The 19845-nt window shown below is 40.4% G+C and overlaps 1 protein-coding gene across 5 annotated transcripts in view; it reads right to left on the reverse strand.

Annotated features, from left to right (window-relative positions):
- The window catches only part of STXBP6 (syntaxin binding protein 6), a 230839-nt gene that overhangs the window by 144686 nt on the left and 66308 nt on the right, over positions 1–19845 (reverse strand). For 4 of the 5 annotated variants that reach the window (XM_008531122.2, XM_008531124.2, XM_008531127.2 and 1 more), the window contains one exon: positions 16991–17179. The exons of the other annotated variant lie outside the window; for it this stretch is intronic. In XM_008531122.2, coding sequence (XP_008529344.1) covers positions 16991–17144 — 154 coding nt within the window. In that variant the 5' untranslated portion in view covers positions 17145–17179. The remainder of the gene's footprint in view (positions 1–16990; positions 17180–19845) is intronic. 5 annotated transcript variants of the gene reach the window in all.

Raw genomic sequence — 19845 nt, forward strand, 5'->3', positions numbered from 1 at the left:
CTTATTTAATTTACACATCAAGCCCATGAGGTATGAGTTGTCCCTGCTGTCTAGACGAGGAGAGCAGTTCACAGAGGTAGGTATGTTCTACGGCCACAGCTAAAAAGGGATTCAGCTGAGATCTGGATACAGCTGTGCCTGACTGCAGATGTGCTTTCACCACACCAACACCTGTCAGCCTATTTAACGATATCCAGGAGTATCCAGCCTCCTCGCTTTAAATTGAAACTCCATTGGCTTGTCACTCAGAAAAGAGGGATAATATCCATCTTCAGAATGGATCACTTCATACAAGCCAACACGGCAGTGACAAAACTTGTGATCGGGCTCCTAATGTGCGTCAGGCTCCTCGCACTAGATACCCTCTCTGGCCCCTCGACAGCGTTTCCGTTCCTGTTCGAGGAGTGTGTGAAGTCACCAGCCGCTTTCTTGCCGTTTCTAGTTTCTAGGCGGATGACTGATGACTCTTACTCCTTGTCATCAATAGAAGACAACTTTCAATGTCAGACAAGGATGATGAAGAAACTAACATTTATTAAGCATTTATTATATTCTGGGGCCAAGCAAGGTGGTTTACGTTTATCTTCTCATACAATTTTTTAAGTTCTCACTCTAGTCCTCCAAGATGGATGTTTTTAATCACCATTTTACATCAGTGGAAACTGAGGCTCAGAAAAACCAAGTGATTCTCTATGTTACACAGATTATACAACTAGTCAGGGGTAGAACCAAGATTCAAATCCATATTTTTTCTGTCTCCCAAGCCTTTGCCCTTATGCAGAGTTACTTCTGATCACTTTGATCCTGGAAATGGAAGAAACACAGATTATGCACGAGAACCATCACTTGATAGCCATCACTGGGCCATGGGTTTTCCCCACTCGTGACTCTGTGTGTGCCAGAAGTAAGCCCCATATCAGAAGGGCCTCTGCAACTTCTCACCAAGACAGAACACCTGACTTGTCCGCATACGCAGAGAACTCTCATCTTCCCGAGACCCATTAGAAACTTAGGAAACTGATGTTCTACAGAGCATCTCTCAGAAAGCCAAAACTTGAAAGTTCTAATTGGATTCAATGTGGGTAGGCTAAAATTAGAGTAATCCAACTCAAAAATCTAAGTAAGTCATTCCAATCCGAATCTCATTTTTAATACTGCACAGACCGGAGTATTTATGATACGAACTACATTGTGTAATGCCAAGTGCTGTATCCTCAAAAGACTTTGAATACCACCATCCTATTCTTACCTCTAAGCAAAAATTAAACTGGGCACAGGAAAATCTATACTCATTTCTGCAAAATTCTCCCCTTGCTTGTGACCTGCAAGGCATTTTCAGTCCAGACTCAAAGAGCTCATTTTATGGGCAAGAAGATTCCTTTCTTCCTCTGACCTCAACATTCACAGAGCTGTACTGTGGCTCAAAATAAAATTAGATTTTGGAAGGAAGCAAGTTTGAAATATTATGTAGAAATGTCTTGGCAACAAGATCCCTATCATATCACAGTCTTAAAGCCAGAGAGTTTTATCTGGAAGGCTGGCTAACAGTGACTTCAAAAAAACACCACAAACACTTTTGAAACTGAAGGAAGCATTTATAATTCTAAGTGTCCTTGTTCAGTGAGTTGATTTATGAAAATGAGTGATGCAAGGTTCCTTCGTATCAAGTTGCATTTTTTCCGTAATACTCTGTTAAAATGCAAAAACCAACAGCAGCCAAATTAAGTGGAATCAAAGTCCATTTAGCAGGCTGTCCTCTAAAATTCAAGGTAAAAACCATCACTATACAAAAAAGTTCCAAGCAAGAGTCCTTAAGTGTCAACACAGGAGAAATGAACGCTTCCAACAGATACACAAGGAGTAATGATCAGAACAGGACACCCCACATGTTGATCACTGTGTGTACCAACCCCAGACAGAACTACCTGAGAAGGTATAAAATGGGCGATAGTAGTTGCTCAATAAACACTCTCAGTGTTACTACGACCACCACCATTGGCTTTAGAGGCGTTGCCACTTTTTGCAAAATACAAATGCCCTCAGGGGAGGTATTCAAACCACACATCAGTTTTTAAAGATTTTTGTAACCTGCATTATTTCTCTTCTAACATCTCAGATCAGTCACTCTGAGGAACTGTGTTTTTAATAGTGTGGATGAGGAGAGAGAAAGAGTGATGTTGAAGTGAGGGAAGAGTGGTCAACCATCATACACTGCAAAGAGAAGCTCTGGCAGGTAAAGGGTATTCATACCTGATAGTAGCTGAACAGGACACTTAAAGTGCAGAGCAACATGGGAAGGGGGAGCAGAGGGTAAAGGCAAGCTCTGAAATATACACTCACAGAAAATCCAATCCCTTCTCAGAGCTCTGTCATTGCTGAAAACAAAAGTGATTTTTTTTTTTTTTTTTTTTGGTGAGGAAGATTCGACCTGAGCTAACATCCATTGCCAATCTTCCTCTTTTTCTTCTTTTTTGCGTGAGGAAGATCAGCCCTGAGTTAACATCTGTGCCAATCTTCCTCCACTTTGTATGTAAGATGCCTCCACAGCATGGCTGATAAGTGGAGTAGGTCCACACTCAGGATCCAAACCCATGAAGCCAGGCTGCTGAAGCGGAGCATGCCAAACTTAACCACCACACCATGAGGCTAGCCCCAAAAGTGATATACATATATATATATATATATATATATATATATATATATATATCTTTTTTTTTGGTGAGAAAGATGGTTCCAGAGCTAACGTCTGTGCCAATCTTCCTCTATTTTGTATGTGGAATGCCAGCACAGCGTGGCTTGATGAGCCGTGTGTAGGTTCACGTCCAAGATCCAAACCCGGGGCTGCTGATGTGGAACGTGCGAAATTAACCACTACACCACCGGGCTGGCCCCCCAAAAGTGATTTTTTTTTTTTTAAGATTGGCACCTAGGAGCTAACATCTGTTGCCAATCTTTTTCTCTTTTTATTTCCTTCATCTCCTCCCCAAAGCCCCCCAGTACGTAGTTGTCTAATTTTAGTTGTAGGTGCTTCTGATTGTGCCATGTGGGACGCCACCTCAGCATGGCCTGATGAGTGGTGCCATGTCCAGTCCCAGGATCCTAACCAGCAAAACCCTGAGCCACCAAAGCGGAGGGCACAAACTCAACCATTCAACCATGGGGCTGGCCTCCAGAAGTGATATTTTTAATAGTTCCAAATCCATGGAAAAGGGAGTAATGTGACTTATGTTTTTCTTTATGTAAGATGTGGCACATCTGAATGTCTTTTGGACACCTAGTATTTGAATTTAAGTTTGAAAAATTTCTTTTCCAAAAAAGGTTGGCACAGCTGTGCTAGAAGTAAATGGTCTACACAACTCTTATATATGAAGTATAACAACTGACAAATAAAGAAAAATAATTATGTACAAAAAAGGAAATGCACTAGCTCAAACAAAATTGCTCCTACAGGAACCGAGAACTTTGCTATATCAGCAAAGAATGAGGCTCCCCTGGATGAATCAATAAATGTCAAGTCCAGAAAGGAAATGTAAGTTTCCCTTTTTTTAAACAGTACAAAAGGCCAAGAAGCTTCAGAACTAAATAAACCAGACCCGACCTGATGATAGTGTACTAAAAGGAAAGCCACAGATGTTTACACGCAGTCCAAATCAAAACTAATATTAGAACCGAAACAAATAACTGTCTAGCCAGAATTCAGGTTCCAAAAGGACAGCCATCAGCTGCAACTACCAAGCGCTCAGCACTGTGACAGGCCCCCCTCACCTGTGTTAGGATGCTTAGTTCACACAGTAGCTGGCCTTCCACCTTCCAGAAAGCCTTGGAATCACTGGGGGTGAGATGCGGGGTGGGGAGTGGGGGCTGAGACTGATTCCAAAGGGCTGTGATATGCTCACTACTGAGGGCAACTATCTCTAAAAGCCAGAGATTTCACAAAGATTTCAGTCCACCGGCTGGAAGTTACCACTGTAGCAAAGGTTCCATTCCCCAGGACTCTGGCCGGGGCTCTCTGACCATTTTTGACTATGCATTCCCTCAATAAAAAATGTATGAGTATTAACTGCCAGTACATGCATATTTATTAATCATATACTTGGACTACTCCTCTAAAATATTATGGTGATTACAAAACACACATGAAATATATAAATTAGAAAACAATTATACTTTAAATAGAAATTCTAATATTTTCTTCTCTTAACCCAATGGATCAGGTGGTATACCACATTTAGAGACAGACATTTTGACCTTTCCCCTCCAAAACTCTCTCACTGGATGCTCTCCACATGATGGGTCCCCAAGCCCAGAAGGAAGTGACAGAGAAGTGGAATAAGCCTGCATACTTGGTCTTACAGCGGTACTCACACCCAATTCTTGCAATACCCATACCCTAGAAGAGACACATCCACTTCTTTGATTGGCAGCCAACAGGCTCTTCTCAGGAGTGAGTGGGACAAATTGCTCCTGCATACTGATGTGAAAAGGAACGGCACAGAGATATGTCCTCAGATTCAGCTTAGCCACTAATCCCACCTCTTTTTCATCTAACCCCGCTTCAACCAGTCACCCCCAAGGTCAAAAACCAAACGGGCAAAATCTGAGCATGTTTTTTCCTTCTTGCGCTTCACTGTGGTGGTTCTACGATGTCAGGTAGGCCATCCAACCACTCTGGGCCTCATTTTTCATGTAAACATTAGTGTTGGATTTGAGAAGGACTAATCTAAATACAAAAATCTAGAGTTCTAAGGGCCGGCCCTGTTGGCGAGTGGTTATGTTGGCGCACTCTGCTTCAGTGGCCCAGGGTTTCGGTGGTTCACATCCTGGGCGGGGACGTGGTTACCACTCGCCAGGCCGCGCTGAGGCAGCATCCAACATACCACAACTAGAAGGACCCACAACTAAAATATACAACTGTGTACTGGGGGGATTTGGAGAGAAAAAGCAGAGGAAAAAAAAAAAAAGATTGGCAACAGTTGTTAGGTCAGGTGCCAATCTTTAAAAAAAAAAAATCTACAGTTCTAAAAGAAAATTCCTAAGATGTTAATTTCCCTCATCCTGTTGGCTCCAAAGGTCCAAGTATTGGATCTGATGTAATGTCAGATGTGAATCCTTAATTAAATGCATTGACCTAGAAAAAAAAAGCATGCACATGTTTGGTTGACATTTAACACTTCCCCATCCCTCATCTAACAACAGTACCATAGAAGATGTCTCACGAATTCAGAAGTGAACCAGACCAAACAGATGAAGCAAAGAGCTGCCTCTTGTAAAGAGCATGAGAGTTGGCTGTAGGTAAGACAGATACCTTCTTCCTCTCTTTTTCTGCAAACACAGACACAAACACACACCTACATACCACATTGACACGCACCTGCAATGCCTATGGAGATCAAATAATATCTTAATCCTAAATGGAGCAGGCATCATATGTACTTCAAAGAGAATTTGATGCAGAACAATGTTAAATATCATGGGGATGGTTAACCAGCGATTAAGCACACAAAGGATATTTTACTTTTAAGGAGTTCTGGCAGATGTGGGTTTGGAAATAAGCTCATTTGGATCCATGGCAGAGCACTGAGCAGGCGCAGAGCGCTGAGGTCCCGTTCTCCTCCCTAGAAATCTGGACGTTTCCTCTAACAAGTTAGTTGTGAGCTCCTCGGTTTCCTCATCCATAAGATAGGTATTAAAAAAAAAAAAAAAAAATCAAGACCAAGTTCCTTATTTCTCACTGTGAAAATAGAAAAAACAAAATATCCAGTAACAGATGAATGCCCTATGTTACTCAAGAAGCCATTAAAATTAACTTTATAAAGAGTATATGAAAAATAAAAAATTTTGTTACCACGTTAAATTTTAAAAAGGACAAAATTGTACCTAGAATATTATAAAGGGGGTAGGAATATTAAAAAACATGAAACCTAAAAAGCCAAAGTCACTATTTTTACATGATTTTTTCCTTTTTTTTTTTGTGGCACTTTCTATCCTTTTGACAAAGAACACACATATATTTATAGGGAGAAATCTAGTTAAAACTTTATGGATCCAAAAATACAACTGATTCTTGTCTATCCACAAGATGGAAAGGACTCTAACCAGAGAAAAACTTAGATAACTCCTGCTGATTCATGTTAGCGAGAATGTCAAAAAGGACAGCTCTCAATTCCATTGCTTCCTTTTATGAAAATGGAAACTTAGAGCTCAAGGAATCAAGGCCGGGTATATTCTTGCCATCTTAAATCCACTTGCCAAGACCCTGGAGGCTTCCCCGAACAGCAGAACCTGTTAAATTGATAGAAACATCAAAATGCAGTTGGGCATGAGGTCTACAACGTAAGCGACATGGAATCCACATGTGGTGGATGAAAACTAACTTGTGTTAAAAGTGTGTGTGTGTTGGAGGAGAGAGAGTGTGAATATCCTCAGAGAGATTTTTCATAAAAATGAAGTTCCTATTTTTCCCTTGAAAGCCCTAAGGAAATGTAGAACTGAAAATGATTACTGTGAGAAAAAGAGCATTCTGGGAAAGTTTTGAGATATTCAATGCCCATTAAACGATCATTGATTCCCCCATCATATGAACTCGGTCATCAGGAGAAACATTACGGTACTTCAAACTTTGAGATAACAGCATCTTACTGTTCCAGGTTACAACGGAAGCATTTATAAATTGCTCACTTGGGATGATTCTAAAAGTCCGAATAAATCAGAGAAATCTGCATTTTCTTCTTGGTAACTAGGTAGAATAAAAACTCCTGCTCAGTGATTTGATGAATTCCAAGGGAACGAAAAGACCACCCAGCAGCATGTTAGCGTGAACAGCAGCAAGTTGAAAAATAAAAGCCAAACCAAGCTCCCGCTGGTCTAACCCAGAGCGAATGCATGAGCTCACAGCCCGGAGCTCCAACCCAGACGGTGAGCCCAAGCCCACAGTCTCGGCAGGAGCGGGATTTTGCCTGATTCTCCCCAGGCACTTCATCTGTTCCACGCAGGGACAGACAGGTGTCTGCAACACGGTCCCCACCCTCTAGAGACTGGCAGTGGGAGGGAAACAGAAAGTAAACTGACAAACACAACCCAGCAATACTAAGCGGTGCTACGGAGACGACATGGGAGGCCAGAGGAGAAATGGGATCAAGTTCAGAGCACGGTAACTAACTAGTCCTCTATGCTTCATGCTGCTGGACAACTCAGCAACCCCACCGTCCTTGTGGTTATTTATAGCTTCTTCTGGAAAGTTCTGCATATGGTTCAGCATGACGATAAGTGGCATGGAAATATCACTCAGATTCATTCTCTCTCTCTAAAGGAACAGTAACAGGAAAGAGTCAGGCAAACAAGATCTTGATCTGGGCTGAAAAGCTGGGTCCACAGGCGTTTGTACCAGCCTCTCCCTCTTCTGCTATTTGCTTAACAATGCCCTCAACTGACCCCAGAGAACGTTTTGTTTTATTTTGTTTCAATTTTCCTTTTGATCCAGTGAAGACAGGTGTAGGAAAATAACCTCTCCCATTTCAGGGACAGGAACTCAATGGACTAAGCCATTCCTAGGTCCCCACAAAATGAGATAAAGAGGCCTGCACACAAGGACTCTGGTGTCCACTACACCCAGCCATGCGCAGACAGCAGTGAGATCAGAGTGGAAGTCTTCAAACTCTCAGAATCAAAACAGCAGTGTGATGCCCCCTATTATCCTAGCTGGGTGGGGGAGATAATTTTGGAACATAGAGAATTAAGAGCAGCTTGGTTTAGAAATCAGGAGTCAGAATGACCTTGAGATCCCTGGCAGGGGTGGGTCATAGAGTGGAGGGAAACGTCTGGAAGGAGAGGGAGGAAACTCCAAGATAAATCTGGGTTTTCGTGTGATTTTTGTCTCTCATGACATGGGTCACAGAAGCCTGTCACAGACATATATTATCATGTTTTTTGAAAACTGCAGATGAGGGGCCGGCCCCATGGCGGAGTGGTTAACCTCGCACGTTCCGCTCCCGCGGCCCAGGGTTTCACCAGTTCGAATCCTGGGTGCAGACATGGCACCACTCATCAGGCCATGCTGAGGCAGCATCCAACATGCCACAACTAGAAGGACCCACAACTAAAAAAATACACCACCATGCACCAGGGGGGCTTTGGGAGAAAAAGGGAAAAATAAAATCTTAAAAAAAAAAAAAAACTGCAGATGAATCATCTTCATATGGCAGGAAGTAGTGGACGTCCCATTTAATGATAAGATAATAATATTGCTCATCAAGCTGAGTACCTTCTAGGTATCCGGCCTTATATACACACATACATAGTTCAGTTAATCTCCAAAATGTCCTTGGGATATAGATTTTATGTCCATTTTATAGATAAGAAAACTGAGGCTCAAAGATGCAACAGAGCTAGTACAGCCAGTATTTTACCCTAAGTCAGTCTTATGCTTAAACTTGTGTTTTGCATAGCTGGGCTGGGAGAAGACAGGGAGCAACAGGAATTCGTGGCGTGCCCAAGTGCCTTTGACTACAACTTAGTGACAAATGAAACCCTGATGATATCCAACTTGCAATACAACAGCAAAGAGCACTATCTTCCAAAAGTGGTAACAGAAAATTACCACCAACAAAGAATGCATCTGCGTGGATTAACTCCCTGCCTTCTTGGTTGGCTGCTGTTTAGGATGGCTGCCAGGTACATGGGCCTCGCCAGCCACATTCCAGGAGAGCTGCCTTAGTTTGCAATCTCCCTAACCACCTTTGCAATTAGTCAAAACTAATCAAAACGAACAGAAGTGAATCAGCTGTGAAATTCCTGTTCTTAACAGTGGGCTGTGTGGTGGGAGAGCGCACAGATGGAGTTTCCTTTTTAAATGAAATGTTTTGGCACTAGCCTCAGTGGAGAGTTTTCCCTTGTTTCCATCTGGTTTTAGAATTGGAACGCATGCAGCAAAGAATGGAAGAAGAAAAGTCTGTTGGCGTGCTAAACCACTAGAAAAGCTGAAGTGGTCATCAGCACCTCCTCTAAATCCTCGGAGATTAAAACGCCTTGCTCAAGGAATGTTGTCACATTGTTTTTAAGGAACAGAGGAGTTCTGTTTCTTGGACCTAGCCCTGTCCTGGAAAAAAAAGTGAAAAAGTGTGCATCCTTTGGAGTGAGATGGACCCAGACTTAAGCCTCAGCTTTGTAGCGATCTCACCACCTGACCGTGGGTATGTACTTACCCACTTTAAACCTTGGCCATTTCAACTATCAAGTCGAAACGAGAGAAACCACATCACAAGCTGTTGTGAGGATTAAACGAGATAATAACTGGTAAGTCCCTAGGCATCCATTTTTGAACTCTCCTATTCACAAGGCTTTACAAAAGAAAATGTTATTACTACCAGTTTTCACAGGAAGACATCTACAACCCCTAGGGAAACTCTGGACAAATTTTAAGGCGTCTTCTTTTTTCTACTACACAACTAAACAAAACAAGTTCATACACGGCTGTGTCCCTGTCAGGAGCCTCTCAGAATTCCCCTGGGGAACTAATTTTCTCTAAGGCTCAAACACATCCGCTGACACTATCATTTTAATATGGGACTTTCTTAACAGCCCAGCTATGGGTGTACAGCTTGTCACCACCCAGCCAAAACCAACCAAGGCCCAAGCCCGCAGGGAAGAGGAGTAATACCGAGACACGATTATCACCAAAAGTGTGTGAGGGAGGGTAAGAAAAGATGGTTGGTTTGGGAAGTCCTCTCTCACATAACTTTTATACTAGAGAGAGAGACAGACAGAGAGATAAAAAGTGGAACACAGTGGCTAAGGGAATACAGGCCTAGAATCAAACTGCCTGGGTTGAGATCCCTGTTTGGTAACTCACAAGTTGTTGATCTCGGGTGAGCTCATTTATTTCCGTAAGCTCAGTTCCGTCACCTACAAAATGAGGATGGTATTCTTATCTACCTTATAACATTGTTGTAAGGATTAAAGGAGTTAACGTATGTAAAGGGCATAGAACCATGTTCAGATATAGGAACTCACCAAATACCATCACTACTATTATTATTCTTATTATTACTAATTCAAAGGTGGACTGGTGCCACCCTAACCATACTGAGCACAGAAGCATGCGATGGGTGCGTGGCAGGTGCTACACTGAAGGTCATCTATAAAAGACATCTGGTGGCAAAATCTACTGGGCCAGAAAACATTTCAGAAGAAAACCCTCTCTCTACCTTTAACTTCACGTAACCGAGGATTATTGTTGCTACAACTGGTTTAATCAAATGTGTCTATGCATATATCATGAAAGAGCCAAATTCCCAATAAAAAGTATAACAGAGGATATTGTATTTTTAAATAAAAAAGGATGTAGAAAGAAGGCGATAATCAAGGCACCGGAAGCAACTTTGTTTTTCATTGCATTGTCTTTTAGAGCGACTTAAAGTTTTATGGCTGGATTTACATACCAAATCTCTATAATAAAGAGATAAAAGGCTTACCCTGATGTATATGCCAAAGGTCGGAGAGTCTATTAATCAACAACCTCGGAAATGAGATAGGGAAACACAGGGTAGGTCAAAATTGTTCAATGTATCAATTTTGAAGCATTGGGGAGAAATTTGCTCCTTAAAACATGGCCTGCCCTACACCACACTCCCTCCTGCCCTAATCAGAAGAACGGAGGTGCTAACAGCAGGATGAGCACAGCCACTGCAGCCACAAGGACTGGGTGGATTTCTGAGTCTGTCACTTCCAAAATGGTGACTCTAGGTTGTCACAACCTCTCTGATGAACATTGGTCCCTTCATCTGCGAAATGAAGAACAAACGACCTAATTGACAGGGATGTTGTGAGGATTAACTGGAATTAGAGCAAATAATACAACATATACAAGATGAGTGATTTTTATTTTCTTCTACATAATTTTCTAAAAGATTCATTTTCAGCAATATTTCACTACTACTACAATAAAGAATAATAAATGTTTATCATTATTATAGTCGTTTTGCATTTCTTCTTTCACTGCCAATACCTTTGTACACCTCTGAGTTCAATATGGATTTCTTGACTTTTCCTGGACAAAAACTCTTGGAAAAGCAACTCACCACTCCTGAATAAACCATTTCTGTCTGTCTCTGTCTCTTCTAATATTTACAGACCTTGAGATGACATCCAGTCTGAATTAGAAAGTAGATTAAAAAAAATTTCTTTCTTATGCCAGATCACTGACAATTAACTCTAGTACCCTAATTCAATAACAACCTATAAAGAATGTTCTCAAACCTTCGCAAATGTTTTAAAGTGTTCATTTGGATTATTAACAACCTGAATTTCTCCCTACATGATATGTATGGAATAAGAATGAAATTTGCTATAAAACTTCCAAGGGGGTTCAGAACCCTAGAACCTCAGAGCCCAAAAGAACATCTGAATTTGTCAACTGAATAAACTGAAGCCCAGAAAAATTCAGAGATTTGACCATGGCTAGTCACCAAGAAAGAGACTAAGAACTATTCTTCTGATAGAACTGAGTACCAAAAATATAGCATTACGTCAAGCATACCAATAAGGTGACCCCAAGTATAGCTCCCCAAGACAGTGAAACTTCTCAACCTTAGCTTCAGCGTCTCTTGCATAACACTTTGAAAATACAGGTAAGTTTCCCCACTACCCCTGGTGCTGCATTAGTAGGACCTAGACGGAATCAGGCTATCCGTATTTTGAAAAGTTCCAGAGGTTATCCTAAGGAACACCTAGGATTGGCAACCACTGAGATAAAGAACAGTATTGCCAGGTTCTAGACTCAAAGTCCACATCATTACCTTCCATGGGGATCCATTCACGTGAATTATTTCATCAAAGAGCACTCAGAACTTTTTCTTTTTAAATAAGAAAATTTTGCTCTCTACAAATCTAAAATCATTTTGAAAAGGATTTTTTTCTGTTTTAACAAAATATGTAAAAGAATGTATTAATTATAAAAATTGAACTTTTTTCATGCTTCTTCTATGGAGACAATGAACAGCCAAGGAAAGATTTTTATCCATTTATGGCCATGAAGGCTAGCATTATACATTATGCATACTGAATTAAAACAGGATCAGGAAAACAGATTTTAAACAGGAAATTACAGAATGTTCAGAATGTAACTAGCCTCTAATAACAAACTGATTTTAACTTCCTAGCATGTTTCTAGTTTAGTTTTACAGACCCAAATACCCAGAGGGGGCAACCAACAGTAGAAACTGTCGTGGGCAGGACTTGATTTACACTTTGAATGAGTTAACAGTTCTAAGTTGTAAATAAAGTCTACACTATCATCAGGTATGTAATAATCCATAAATTAAATAGTATCTTCCCTTTAAGCATCTATTGTGCATATACTCAGCACTGCACCGAGTGCTATAAGAAACTAGGAACACACCGACACAGAGATCACACAGAAGCACAAGTTTACATGATACACAGCTGCTTCTGTCTAAGACCTCAGAAAGGCCATCTAGGATAACTTCTCATACTATTAAGCAGAGGCCTAGTTTCTGTCCACCTTACAGGGCAGATTGAGATAAAGAGGTTAATAAAGTCTTACAATCATCTCACTAGTAACTCTGTAAGACATTTTTTAAAAATCAATTTTACTGAGATATATTTACATATAATGAAATGCATCCATTTGAAGTGTGCGGTTTGATGAGTTGTGAAAAATGTATACAACCAAGTAACTCCCACTGCAATCAACACATAGAACACTTACACCATTGCAAAAAATTCCTCCACGCCCCTCCACAGTCAGTCCCCAACCCCAGGCCCTGTCTATCACCAACCCGATTTCCGTCACTATGGCTTAAGTTTGCCCATCCTAGAATTTCATATAAATAAAATCAAGTCTTTTCTGTCTGGTTTTTCACACAACACAAGGCTTTTTGAGATTCATCCATGTTGCTGCACATATTGGTAGTTCTGCAGACATATAAAATTATTTATTCACACGTAGATGGACATTTGAGTTCTGATTTTTGGTTATTATAAGTAAGACTGGTATGAACCTCTATGTATATGTCTTTATGTGGACATATGTTTTTATTTCTTTTGGGTAAATGCCTAGGAACAGAGTTGCTGAGTCATAAGTGCAGGCTTGACTTTATAAAAAATTGTCAAGTTGTTTACCGAAGCAGTTATGCCATTTTTACATTCCCATCAGCAAAGAATGAGAGGTCAAATTGCTCCATGTTTGTCAGCACTTGATATTGTCAGTCTTTTTAATTTTAGCCATTGCCAAAAAGAAAGTGGAAATCAGTGCTTTAAGAATGCTGATCAACAGGAGCATGTCAGTACATAAGCATTTGCACCACTCAAGAAGCCATTCAGGAAGTCCAATGAGAAACATTCACATTTTATCCCCAGGCTCCATGAATGAACTCGAGAGATTCTTTCCTTACACAGTCATAGCTAAATAACCAAAGAAAGATCATCTTATTTCCCCTGCTCCAGCACCTTTTCGGATTCCTCCAGAGGATATACAATCCTCTCTGAATATACTAAGTCTTATGATCACAGGCCTCAATCTCTTAGATTATAAATTCCGCCAGACACTTAGGGGAAAAAAATTCACACAAAGAAACATCAGTAAAAGACAGTGGATATATAAAACATCCATGCTTGCATGTATATGTTGGAAAGATTTTAAAGCTATGATATCTTCCTTTTTTAAAAAAAAGTTTTACTCTTTATCTTGTTTCAAAAGTGGTTAAAAATTCTTTGTAGACATTGCCCTAATTTAGACAAATTTTGCGTGTTCAAAATTGATAGCTGGTTTTACTCAACCAAACCAAAAGAGTTAAAGAACCTGGCCTCCCAGAAAGCATAGGTGGTTCACATTAACAGCAGGAAAGAGGCTGTGCTCCCAGGGCTCCGCGTTCACTTGACAGCCTCCTATGTGAGCTGAGCTACAAAGAAGTCATCCTTCGACTGCACAGGAGGAGAAACTCAGAATCACCACCGCAGTCTGTGAATGAAGCTGCCGCTCCCCTGCCTGGAATGCCCTCTGCACCCAGCCCAGCCACTTTTCAGAACCAGTGAGGCCCTACTCTCCACACAGCTCTGGGTTCTCCCAACCAGGCCAAATTCTCCTCACGCATACTTTCACATCACTATATTTTTCCCTTTTAATCTTTCAGAGTTAATAATCGTGTTTACGATTATTAAGTAACTTATTAATGTCTACTGCTCCTTCCCCACCAAACAAGGTAAGCTTCGTGAGTTTTTCCGAGCCCCCAGCACTAAGAGTACTCAGCACGTAAAAAAGGACTTTATAAATATTTACTAATGATTTACTTCTAATTAAAACAGGACCTTATCAGAGATGTGACTGATACGCCTCTAAGCTTCACATAAGTTAGAAAATAAAGGTGGCTGCTTCTTTCTCAATCATAAGAAAAATCAAAATGCAAATAACTTGAGTGTCCAAGTTGCCTGGCCTTCTCCTGCCCCAATTTCCATTAAATCATCTGCTTAAATGTCAGATCTACTTTACCCACCCATCGTATCAAAGTTCAAATCTATGAAAAGGATGAAGACTTTCAGAACAAAAGCCTCTCCTCCATTAGAACGCAACAAAAAAGAAATTCTCATAGTTTCCAACTTTAAACCTGAAGGTCTTGGAGGAAATACAGTGTCCCAGGAAGTCTCAGGTCATTATCTTCCATGGCAGGGAAATGCTTACGTTACTTCACTGAGATGAGGCAGTTAGAGTCCCCGTATCACTCTTGCAGACTTCATGATCAGAAATAGGGGGGAAGAAGGGTGGCAGGAGGGTGAAAAGGGTAAAGGGGCACATGAGTATGGTGATGGATGGCAACCAGACTTTTGGTGGGGAACACGATGTAGTTTATCCAGAAGGCAAAATATAAACATGTATACCTGAAATTTGTACACTGCTATAAATCAGTGTTACCTTAATAAAAAAGAAAAAAAAAAAGAAATAGACTGACAATAGCATATACCTAAAATGCAAACAAAACTGCCCTCTTTTTCAGTTATAGTTATATATTGGGCAAAATTCTAGGGACTTCTAAACCACCACCTTTTCTTCAACTACTCATCTACAAGAAATCTCCATACAACATTAATAGAGCTTAACAAAATTAGAATCACTGTGTGTCCATGCTCAGCTCATGTTCCATGCAGCTCAAACACAAAATTTATTGTAATGCATTCTATTCACTATTGGTGCAAGCAAAAATTCTAGAATCTAGGGCTGGCCCAGTGGCGCAGCGGTTAAATTCACACGTTCCACTTCTCGCCCGCCTGAGGTTCGCCGGTTCAGATCCTGGCTGCGGACACGGCACCGCTTGGCAAAAGCCATGCTGTGGTAGGCTTCCCACATATAAAGTAGAGGAAGATGGGCATGGATGTTAGCTCAGGGCCAGTCTTCCTCAGCAAAAAAGAGGAGAACTAGCAGTAGTTAGCTCGGGGCTAATCTTCGTAAAAACAAAAAGTCTAGAATCTAAACTTAGGAACATGAAAATATTTTAAAGACATGAATCTCATTCAGAAAATACTAGGAAGGTCTTAGGAAAAGCTACTTCTTTCTTTCACTCAGTCATTAGAAATTAATTGAGTCCCTATTACATGCCAAGCACTGCCTGGTACACTAAAGGGATGGAAATGTCCTCCAACATTTTTAACCTAATTCTTTTTTTTTTTTTTTCTTGGAGGAAGATTAGCCTTGAGCTAACATCTGCTGCCAATCCTCCTCTTTTTGCTGAGGAAGACTGGCCCTGAGCTAACATCCGTGCCCATCTTCCTCTACTTTATATGTGGGAAGCCTACCACAGCATGGCTTTTGCCAAGTGGTGCCATGTCCGCACCCAGGATCCGGGCCTGCGAACCCCAGGCCGCCGAAGTGGAACGTGCACACTTATGCTCTGTGCCACCGGGCCGGCCCCAACCTAATTCTATTTGGAGTTAAGAAAGAGAGACCAATATTTCAAAGTCGCTTCTCTCATATTCATTTAAATAAAAGCTTTCTTGTAACCACTGAAAAGGCTTTCTTACCAAAGGGCTATGTTCTCATGTCATTTTAAACCAAGATACAGTCTTATTACTATCTTTATGTGTTCTTTCTGGAAAAAAGCTATCTTCACACTGAGATAAATTCTGATAAACTTCAATGATCAGAGGCTTAATTTTTTTAAAAGCTAAAAATGGGTCCAAAAACAAAATTTTCTTTCCAAGCCCCAATTGAAGGAAACAAAAAAAAGATGAATGAAGGTGAGCTTAGTTCTTCCATTGCCTAGTTACAGGAAATATTATCAAGAATATTACAAACGCCCCAGCTGTTCAGATTAGCGTCACCCATAGCTCCACGGAAAACTTATCCAAGTTTTCTCTCAGGAAACTTGGTATGAATCTACAGCAAATCCCACAGATCTCCTACAATCACAAAGAGAAAGAGAAAAAATAATCCAGCAAAATTCTAAGCTTTAATAAAACAGATGTTCTTCCTGAGAAGGAACGGCTGTGAGCAAAGCAGTGACTTGTGAGCTGAGGCTACTTTCTCACATTCCATTAGGTGTTGATATTTGTCTTGAGACAAACTATAACTGATTATTGGCAACTGTTGAGAAAAAGAAAGCCCACGAAACTCAGGCTGCTGGTAATGACAATTATCCAAATACTAGGCATTACTCTAAAACAAAAATCGCCGAGGACAGCCCAGTTTCTGTCAACATCCTAGTGAAGGAAAGTACAGACAAACAAATGTGACTGTCAAACCCGCTAGAGAAGCTCTTAATGAACTGGAAAATACATTAAAATTGGACTTCATTACCTTACTCTTACAAAGCAACCTCAAAAGTAGAGGTAAATTAGGATCAGAGAAGACAACAGAGAAACAGGATACAGGAGGGGAAGAGCAGACATGTACAAAAGCTGGGTACATAACCCTCTTAGAGACCTTAGAATTAACTGTTTTCAAATAGAAGTTGTTTTAATAATATTAATATCTGGTTTTCATTACCTGACAGGCAGATATAAGTTAAGTATTCGCCTTGACCCCCAGTTGCCAAGAAAGGAATCTTTTTCTTTGTCCTCCTCTTGACTTGGACAGCTCCCAGCATCCTTTCATCAAGAGGTGCAAAAATTTCCTTACTGATGGCAGATTTGGCGCTCATTGTAGAACAAGCGAGGAGGGCACGCAGAGAATTTTCTAAAGAAGAAAAAGAAAAGGCAAGTTGGAATTGACAATATTGTAAGGGTCCAAATAAGAAGGAAAAGCAAGTTGATCCGCAGGTGACGTAATATTCAATTTGCAGTTTAACCTCCCGCCTGCTTGAAATGCATTACAGAATCATTAAAAGCAAGGTCTTCACATTTGTATTAACTATGAAACAATACAAACAAAAAGGGAATACTGATTTACTCCCTGAAAAATGTCCAACACAATGTGAGATGAGTACCATGAAATGGGATCTAGAAAGTTTGCCAATCTCTACCCCAAGTGTACCTAATTCAAGCTAGCAAGCACTACCCACTCCCATTCCTATTCTGTAAGGAACACAATTTCACATTTCCAGTTGAGAAGTCTTTCCACCGTCCAACAACCCCTAAAGTCAAGAAATTCTTTATGCAACTTCAAAATCTCCTTTAACTGTAGTGTAAATCCATTTTCCTAATTCTACTTAAAGTGGAAATAATTCTATCTTCTACATAATAACTATACATGCAACAGAAGACCATTAATTTAATCACCCTTCGGCTGCTTTGGATCAGGCTAAGTAATTAATCCTTATTTATTAGCCTCTTTCAATGGGTCCTATTTTCCAGTGCTCCTCTGCATCTAGCCATGCTCTGGGCCCTTGCCAAATTCTCCACATTTTCTTTCAGCCAAAGTGGACACAGAATTCTAAAAAAGTGTCTGACTAATGCTAAGTATTTTGGAAACGTTACCCAGCAGTTCCCACATGTTATGCTCCTGTGGTTAACTGGCCACTCGTGCCCAATAATTAAGAAAATAAAGCAGTCTATTGCTGACTCACAATGAGTGTCCCCTACATCTCCACCCAAACTTACATATACAAAGTCCCCATGTTATATTTAGTTTTCCAAAAGTTGTACTTCCCTAACGATCTTAATTCTGCTTATTTGTGTTTATTATATTCAAGGTCAATCAGAACTTTAACCCTACCCTCCAAAAAGCTCAACAGTAACTTGAGTAAATGTTTTCTATTCCATCATCCTAGTCATATTCTATGTCTTAATTAGTAACCAGCATTTGTTCAAGCAATTAACAAATCAGAACTAAAGATGCAGAGAGGGCTGGGCCGATGAGTCGGTCACACAGGTTGTACAGAGTATTCAGAGATTCTGAACATGGATCAACAGCACAGCTATATATGATAACAGAGGCTCAAAGAGTTGATCAACTTGCTGTAAAACTGAGCCAACTGGTAAACAAACACCTACTATGTAATACCTCTATGTTCAGTATTAGAGATGCAGGAAATTATTAAGACGGTTGTAGTTCTCAAGGAGTTGACTACTGACCTCATCAAAGCTTTCACGTAAATCTAGATGATTTATGAGGGGTGACCATGGCAACATCTTTCACAATGCAAGATTCACAAATGCTACCAAAACAACTGTCTACCTGTAACTGGGCTACATCTGTACCCTCGCGGTAGGAAAGAGATATATTAAAAAACAGCATCCCTGTGGTTGAACAAACTTCTCCTCATTTCAATCCTATAATAGAACAAGTTTTCTTAGTGGCACCAAGAATAAAGAATAAAAAGTGTTGCTTTTTATTTTCTATCTATCCCTATATCTACATGCTATAGACCTATACCCAGATCTATCTGTGCTCTGATCATGACATTTTATCATTGCCACCAGCTTCTTCATACTGGCTGAGAATGAAACGACAAGTGTAGGGGGACCTGTTTTCTAATGTGCTGACCAATACCTGATACCCTAGAAGTTTTCCTAGAAGTTAGCAAACAGAACTTCTCCGGCCATGATTTACCCCATGCCTTTCCTAGGCAGGGTATTATAATTTACAGGGACATTTTTTAAAAAGAGAGAGGCATATACTGGTTCTTTTCAAGCTCCAAGGCCTCTCATCTCTCACCATTTGGGGACATGTGAAAAAGAAAGCCACTGGTACACAGGGGCCTCAAACATTCTATAAGCAATGCAGAAAGAAAGTCATATTCCCAAAGTCATCAAGCGTTCTCTGACCAGCGCCTTCCCAACTGTGGCATGGCTTCTGCTTTCTTCCCTCGGATTCACATTTTTCTAAAACTATGGTTAAAAGACAGAAAAAGCTATCATTTTCTTATGTAAAATCTGTCAGGAAGAAAAAAGGAAGAAAAGAACATGCATGTTTTACCAAACTCTTAAGAAATCCTATTCTTCTTTTGAAAAACTAGTAAGAAATGGAATTGACCTTTTGTTTTTTTATACTGATATTCAGTGGCCAAGAACAAAAAAAAAGAAAAGAGACAGAGAAAAGATCAAACAGTAACTTCATTGAGCACAAGCCTTGGAATCAAACAAACCTGGTTTCAAATTTCAGCTCCAACATTTAAGTCCTAAGTGCCTGGGTAAATCTCTTACAATTCCAGACCCTCGGTTTACTAACTGCAACTTGGAGGTATCCTCACCTACCTCGTGGAACCACGTATTGGAAGAATTAAATGAAACAGTGCATGCAGATCACTTATTCTAATGCCTGAATCATAACAAATGCTTAACAATGGAAATTTTCATTAACTCGTGTAGTACAGTATGAAAAATAAAAGACCCTCTGAACTTGTAGAAGCTGAGTAAATGTAGCCATCCATACAAGAAGGTATCTGTAAACGAGAAACTCAA

Source organism: Equus przewalskii, chromosome 1, assembly GCF_037783145.1.
Source record: "Equus przewalskii isolate Varuska chromosome 1, EquPr2, whole genome shotgun sequence".
In the NCBI taxonomy this organism is placed as follows: Eukaryota; Metazoa; Chordata; class Mammalia; order Perissodactyla; family Equidae; genus Equus; species Equus przewalskii.